This window comes from Momordica charantia, assembly GCF_013281855.1.
Source record: "Momordica charantia cultivar OHB3-1 chromosome 6 unlocalized genomic scaffold, Mcharantia_2.0 BLBB01000006.1, whole genome shotgun sequence".
Classification (NCBI taxonomy): domain Eukaryota; kingdom Viridiplantae; phylum Streptophyta; class Magnoliopsida; order Cucurbitales; family Cucurbitaceae; genus Momordica; species Momordica charantia.
The window spans coordinates 4,632,141-4,640,422 of NW_028275164.1; the positions used below are offsets into that span (position 1 = coordinate 4,632,141).

Sequence of the window (8,282 nt, forward strand, 5' to 3'; positions counted from 1 at the left end):
TACAAGATTTTGAAACTTACGAAATAATAATAAAAAAAATTTGAATATAAGATGTTTACTCTTTTATTTATTTATTAAAGTATCACACCTCAAGTTACTGAAAATTTGAATTTCTAACATAAAAGATGTTCAACAAATAATTTAAAATCCTGCGATTTGAGATCTAAAAAATTATTTTAGTTATTTTTATTTTGTTTGATCTGATAATAGTTTGAAATGAATAAAAATAAAAATTTGCTGGGACGTTTGCTGGGAAAATAAAATAAAAAGATATAAAATCTTAATCTAAATACATTAATTAAAAATTAAAATATAACATTGTTATATAAGTAATTCAATGCAAAATATTAATATATATACCAAAAAGACTATTTGAAATCACGTCAGATACATTTCAACTAACTCTAAATATGTACGTATATATGTATGTGTTTTAGCACAAAATATCTTGTGCAAACCACAAATTTGTACTACACAGACTTGCAAAAAAATAATGAACACTCCGATGTTCAAGTCAGTTTGTCTGAACTACTTTATTCTTAAGTAAATGCACAGATTCACACATACTTTAGGATGAATTTACATTTTGTATTTATAGGCATATGACATTTTATGGGTATACTTTGTCGAGATTAACATAATTGTGTGGCACAAAGATTGAAACATTGAAATTTGAGATGGTAATAAATATTTCATCCATTAAGTTAGGTAGGATTGATAAATTGATTTGAAAAATGAAATATTGAGAAGTGATTAAAATCAGTCAAATAAGTAGAGCTCACTAGTAATGATAGTTGCATTACTCTCTAAGATTGGAAGTTCAAATCCAGTAACTCAAATTTATTCGACTAAAAAAAATATTTCAACAAAATCATTTTTATGAATGATTGAGAAGCTCAATTTTTACTAATCCGCCAACTAATTGAAAAAAAAAACATATTTGGTATCAAATGAAGTTGGATTAATACATATTAAATAACTCTATCAAAACTAACAAATTTGAACCAAACAAAAAAAATTCACCCCAACACGTATCAATAATTTTCTTTGCAATAAATTTTCAAATCACCTTTCAGAAGGTAAAAATTGCAATATTTATCCGAATTTTAAGGGGTAAATTGTGTAATTGAGTCAAATTATAGGTTAAATTTGATATTTACTTATTATTGTTATTTCTATAAAGGATTTGATTTTAATTTTTACCTGAAGCCAGATTTTGTGTAACAATATCTTCAAAGCCGCATTGACTTGGCACCTGATCTCTGAGAATATTCCCCACGACCGGGGAATGGGATGGGAACGCTGTTCTAACCTACGCCACGTCACCGGTTCCTTCGCTGCTAGTTTACGCCCCCCAACTTCTCAACCACCCATCATCTATATCTCTCGCCGGCGTCATCCCGTCCACTCACTTCACTCAAGCCTTCTTCCGATCTCTTCCCTGCAAATGCTCTCAGGTTTCTTCCTCTGATCTCTCGCACACGCATTATCACCCACCTTACACACCCTTGTTTTAGAATCTGATTGAAATTCATGTAGTACTGCTTTACAATCGTTGATTGATATCTGTATTCCTCCAAAATGATAGTATGCTATGATATTTTTGTTCATTTTGGGATTTTGGATGTGATTTCATCCCTCAGAATGGAGAGTGATGCCAGGTGGACACGAAATGGAGTTAGATTTGAAACGTGAAGTTTGAGTTGGATTCGATTTGGCTCTCGCTATATGAATTTCTGTGGTCGTAAAATTTTCCGTTTAGGCCTGATTTTGAATGTTTCTGCTTTCGTTGTCATCGATCAGTCTCGTTTTGAATTCTCTTTTGTTTAGTTTGTATGCTCTATTTCAATCATCTTTTAATTGTTGAAGTTTTTGTCCACAACGAAACATATTTCTTTTGTCTTGATGCAGCTGATTGAGTCACAATCATGCTCGGAAATTCTAGGCCCCGGTGTTGGTTTCTTCAACTTGCATTTGCTTTCTGCATATTTGTTAGCTGTCTGAGATTTGGAAATGCGGGGATCACCAGTACATTTATTCGATCAGAGTGGCCATCCATTGATATACCTCTTGACCATGAAGCACTAGCTGTTCCAAAAGGTTACAATGCCCCCCAACAGGTAAGCTCTTGATATTTTTGGAACTAAATTTGATTTTGTGTAATGTAATAGAGGCTACTGGCTTAATTATTATTCTTTCCTCTTTCTAAAGTCTCTATAGGCTTCTCCGTGTTGAAGATTGTTGAATACTTACATTCTCTCCCACTGAACTGATTCTCAAATCAATAATGGTCTTGGTTTTAACCTTTAGACAATCTTTTACCCTCATTTCTATAATGCTTCTTTTTGCGCAGCGTGTTACTTAATCTTCTGGCATATATTTGATGGTTCCTTTCACATTGGTCATCTGGCTTTATAAGGTTTCTAAGGGAAATATACGGTTTTACAACTTTATTTAAATTTTCTATCACGATTTTTTTTCCTGAACTGAGTATTGGATGGGAAGGAATAAATAGTCCGAAAGATAGGCTTGATGAAAAGCATAATGTTTGGTTTGGAGGTTCTCTTGTTTTCGGACTGGGCAGTTTGTGAAGAATTTTTTGTCGTTACTTTTACAGAATTTGGTTTTGAGTTGTGTTGCCTAATGCATTTCCATTTTCTAGACGAATGGAACACATCGTCCTATTTCTTTTGTGTATTGTTTCCTGTGGAAGTTATTTTCTAGAATAACAAGGATAGTCATACCATTTCCTTGTAGGTGCATATCACCCAGGGTGACTATGAAGGCAAGGCCGTTATTATATCATGGGTAACACCTGATGAGCCAGGGCCCAATAGTGTACAATATGGTACATCAGACAATAGTTATGAGTTCACTGCAGAGGGAACAGTGACAAACTACACCTTTTATCAATACAAATCTGGTTACATTCATCACTGCCTCCTTAGCGACCTCAAGGTAACTGAATGTAGCTTTATGATGGATGCAAAATATTCATCTTATCAGACTAAACATATAACTTCAAGCTGGTTGAAAATTGCCACATGTTCAAATTTCTTTTATGTTTCTTCACTGTCATTAAGCTCCATTCTCACTGATGGGAACAATTTCTCATTAACAATTTCACACAAATTCATGATTTTTTACTTGAACTATAAGCTAACTTGACATGCCATGCCACATGTATGTGTTTTCTTCCAAGATTACTGCATTTCTCTTCCTTTCTTGACTAGAAACACTCTCTTTGAAAATCTGTTTCGTTGATGAGTTTAATGGTGCTCCCTTGATCCAGTATGATACCAAGTATTATTACAAGGTTGGGAGTGGTGATTCTGCTCGTGGATTCTCGTTTCAGACACCCCCAAAGATTGATCCAGATGCTCCTTACAAATTTGGAATAATTGGTGAGAGAAGTTCTCTTTCTATTTGCATGTGCAGTGTTAATTATTGAATCAATTTTCTTGAACATTGTCTGTAAAATAAAAGAAAACATTAGTTTTCACAACTTGATTTTAGTTTCTCCAACTCAATCCAGCAAAAGTAAGATGAGGGTAAAATCTAGCTTTTCTTCCCCCTTTCAATTGTACAATTATATATAATTTACTTGTATTTTTGTCGTTAAATAATTAAATGCTTTTACATGATACCATATGAAATTGAATATTAGTTATATAATTTTGTAATTTCAAAGTCAAATTTCATTCATCACATTTTCTGGAACTGTTACTAAATGATAAGTAAACTTTTCAACATTTGAGTTGATGAAACTATGCTAATTACAATATCTATAATTAAAATACATGAACACGTAAACTTTTTATTCCCAAAATTTGATTTCTCATCATTAGCCAAATACTTGTTTTTCTTCTATATAACTTATTGATAAATAATAAATTGAAATTTACGATTAATTAACAAATTAGGGCGAGCATGGTGTTAAATAATGTCATAGGGCTTAGAAAATCTGAGTTAAACGTCTTGTTATACTTTCCAAGCCCACTGATTCTCTTTTCCTTGTATGTTTCATCTTGTTCAATTTACTTTTGGACTTTGTAGACTTTTGTAGCCAATATTTATTTTGGCTTGCTGCTTCCATACTAAATAGCTATACCATGTACTAGGTGATTTGGGCCAGACATTCAATTCTCTTTCTACTCTTAAGCATTACATGAAGAGTGAAGGGCAGACAGTATTGTTTGTTGGAGATCTCTCTTATGCTGATAGATATCAATTTAATGACGTTGGTCTTAGATGGGATACATGGGGTCGATTTGCGGAGCAAAGTGCAGCATATCAACCTTGGATTTGGTCTGCTGGGAATCATGAAATAGAGTACATGCCTTACATGGTAAAAATTTTTATGATGATTTTTTATTACTTCTGCTACATGTGTAACTATCTTAACCACTTTGGCATGTCATTAAACTATGTGAAGATTCAATCTTTGAATAAAATTATTTCAATTATAGCTCAGTAATTATATTATTTCACCATGGTTCGTATGTATTTTCTTCGCATGTAAATATTTTAAACTAGACAATTGTTGTACGTGGACATGTAAATTTTATACTCAAATTGTCACCATAAGTAAGTTCCCTTCTGAATTTTAATACTGAATCTGCCACTGAGTTAATGACCGAAAACGGGAGGAATATTGTCCTGCTAAATCAGAGGATATGTTGTAATATAATTTCCGAAATGCTCTAAATTCATTCAGCTTTATGTTGGAATTAACTCAATTTACTCGGTTTTATTAAGTATTGAGTGAACTAATTGTAATCTTTATCATGCTTGTTTCTTTGATATGATCCATTTTTCATGTATTTATTTTTATTTATTTTTTAATTATTAGGATGAAGTTGTTCCTTTCAAATCCTATCTCCATCGATATCCTACACCTTATTTGGCATCCAAGAGCAGCAGTCCTCTTTGGTATGCAATCAGACGGGCATCTGCTCATATAATAGTATTATCTGCCTACTCTCCATTTGGTAAATACTAAATACATATTCTCTTGCTTTACACGACTAGTTAAGTTCTTTAGTATTTACTGCTGTTTATTAGTGGAATTCATCATCCTATCATTCTTTTTATATGTTCATCATGTTAAGTTTGCATGTTAATTACTACCAGAGTTGAATTTCAAGGTTTTTCTTTTTTAGAGGGTGGTGGTGTTTGGATCCCCATAATTATGCTGAGCATTTAAGCATGTATTGTGAGAAATTGGAAAGATACGTTAAAACCTCACAGGTAGAATTCCAACCACTTAACCTTCTTTGCAAGATTGATCCATTGACCTCGGTTTTGTCTAATGAGTGTCAAATTTTGGTTGTTTTTAACTGTTGTCAAGGATCTCTGCTTTTTGTATTTCCTTTTGCATGATGATGATAACATAACATCAATTGGGGCTCGAGTTGTTCACCACATAGACCAAAATATGGATTACTTTATCATCCCAGTTTTAAGGAAATAAGATTCTATAGAATGGTGGGGCATTTTATGGCATGAACGATGGTTGTCATATACAATGTATTATAGATTCATGACCACTCAGTATATGCCAACTGTCAAGTACATGTAATTAAGCTATTGGGTTGTCGAGTTTAAGCATTTCCCTTGTAACAATTTTTTTTGTTTGAGAATGTCGTGGCCAAAATTTAAAGTTCTTCCCTAGCATTTTAGAGGTCTGTGTCCAAAAAGATTACGAAATAAAACATTTTCTTTTGATGATGAAATGTTACAAAAGGGAGAGGACCCATTGCAACCTGAGGATTGATTCCATTTCCTTCCTTGTAACTGCAGCATGTGTAATTCCGGTCCAGCTTTAGAGTAAACCAAAGAGAACTTACATGTTCTTTTCTAGCCAATTTGATAGCATAAACAAGCACTCAGATAATGAGCTCATATCCCGTCTTATATTCTGTTTTTCTTTTATCATTATGAAGGCTACCAACTTTCACGTTTTTCTTTACAAGCTTTACGATTATTTCTTTCAGTGAAGTACACGCCTCAATGGCACTGGCTCCGTGAAGAATTGGAGAGGGTTGATCGGGAGAAGACCCCTTGGCTAATTGTGCTTGTGCATGTTCCAATCTACCATAGTAATGAAGCACATTTTCGGGAGGGTGAAAGCATGCAGTCAGTATTTGAAAGTTGGTTCGTTCAGTACAGAGTTGACGCTGTCTTTGCTGGCCATGTTCATGCTTATGAACGATCAGTATGTTGCTTAGTTTTTATGTCTTTCCATTTTATGCCGTATAGTGATTATCTCTACCATAGATTGGGCATCTAGTAAATGCTTATGTTTACCTTGTTGCTATATCATAATGTGATTCAACTGTTGTAGTAGTTCTTCCATTTAAATCTGTCGTTTTGATGAACATTGCATGCTATATCATAATCTGCAAGTACATTATTCTACTTTGACAAAATAATCAGCTAACCTCAATCATTAGACAGTATAGGATGAAACTTCCAAATAAGTTATCAGAGTTCTTACCCAAAAAATAGCATAGATTCTAGTTTATTTTTTTAGGTGGCTCAAACTATTGGTGTTCAAATATTTCAGAGAGGCTACCATTTAGTTCTTCCTTCTGTCTTCTGATAGATATGATGGTCTACAGTTGTTTCAGAAATTTTCAACCTTTTGACCGCCTGATAGCCCTTTACATTTCTGCATATATTCCTCCTAACCTACATTCTCGCACACCTAAAGACGATACTATGAAATTCATGTCACAATAACATATTCTTTTCTCCTATTACAGTTTCCTTATTTTGATCCAAGTTTTTTGTTTCTTTTTTCTCTTTTTTCCTTCATAATTTTAGTATCGCATCTCCAGCCTAAAATTCAATGCAAGCGGTGATCATCACACTGTACCAGACAAATCAGCCCCTGTTTACATTACAGTTGGAGACGGCGGTAACCAGGAAGGTCTTGCTGGAAGGTAAATAAATTGGATAAGCATTCACTGAACTGGCTCATTGATGTTTAGATATGAGATTCAATCTGTCTAACGTGTATTATGGTCTGTCCATCGGTATTAGGTTTCGAGATCCACAACCAGACTACTCAGCATTTCGAGAAGCCAGCTACGGACATTCAACTTTGGAAATCAAAAACAGGACTCATGCATTCTACCATTGGAACCGAAATGATGATGGGAAGAAAGTGGCAACAGATGCATTCGTACTACGCAATCAATACTGGTTAGTGTACTTTCATGTTATGATTTCTCTCTCTCACAGGGAAAATTTAGCTTTCATTGAAAGAAAAATAAGAAAAGAGGATACGGCTTACAAAATGGAAGTTTGAACCCAGAAGGAGCCCTATACTTCAGATTTCCAGTCAATAACAATTATAGAACAATTTTTCTACCATTTGGTCTTTTCTCCCACCTTTTCCCATCAGCATCCTCCTTAATGTAAACTGTAAAGGTTATTTGACCAAACATATCATCATATTACTGCTGCTAGAAGCAAGCATTTAACCGTGCAGTCATTGTTTACTAGCCCATTACATCTATTCAAACAGCTACGCGAAACAAATCAGCGATAAATTTAGATTCGGTTTGTGAAATTTCTTGGCAATGATCAGTAACGCGATGTTCGTGCGTGCAGGGCACATAACCGTCGAAGGAGAAAGCTGGAGAAACATATCCAGATGGTGATTAGCCAGAACAAGAGCTATTAATAATATTAGCCGCACGTAAGGTACAAAAAATCTTGAAACCGTTTGCCTGGAGTTGCCTCAGGAAGTGAACTTGTTTTGAATAAGCAACTGTTTTGCAGAGACGGTTGGCTTTGGCTTTCCAAATGGGTTCATTAGATTGGTAATGTATAGTGTTTGAATGGATTATGGATATCAATCAGTTTATTATTGCATTAGCCTTTGCCTTTGCCTTTGCCTGCACTTTTTATGTATGTTTCTTTTAGCAGGCCAGCTTTTGAATTGAACAATCCACGCCCAGTGGCTAATGGCTATTATTAATAATCATCCTATGCTAACTTGGCAATGTTTTACCTTTAATTCCGTATCATTCGAACTCACTACTTTTTTATATTGGTCAAGTGGCCAAGTGTGTGCTGATTAAGTTTTGGTCAAGTTGGCTGTTTAATTCAATCGACTGTTGATGTACAAATTATTCACTTTATGTTTGGTTTTGTAATTTAAATTAGATAATTGGTTGTTGAAATGGAACGTATAGCATGAAATATACTCCCTTGATGAGAGATGTGTAATTTGAAAAAAATATTCTTCTTTTATTAACATCAAATATAAT

At 34.0% G+C, this 8,282-nt stretch overlaps 1 protein-coding gene across 1 annotated transcript; it reads left to right on the top strand.

Annotated features, from left to right (window-relative positions):
* Window positions 1-1,253: 1,253 nt before the first annotated feature.
* PAP26 (purple acid phosphatase 26) lies at window positions 1,254-8,029 on the top strand. The gene is made up of 10 exons (XM_022279279.2): window positions 1,254-1,457; window positions 1,912-2,120; window positions 2,758-2,958; window positions 3,293-3,404; window positions 4,122-4,348; window positions 4,853-4,991; window positions 5,997-6,217; window positions 6,829-6,947; window positions 7,048-7,209; window positions 7,621-8,029. Exons 2-10 carry the CDS (start codon window positions 1,929-1,931, stop codon window positions 7,691-7,693), a joined length of 1,446 nt encoding a protein of 481 aa, XP_022134971.1. The 5' UTR covers window positions 1,254-1,457; window positions 1,912-1,928; the 3' UTR covers window positions 7,694-8,029.
* Window positions 8,030-8,282: the final 253 nt, after the last annotated feature.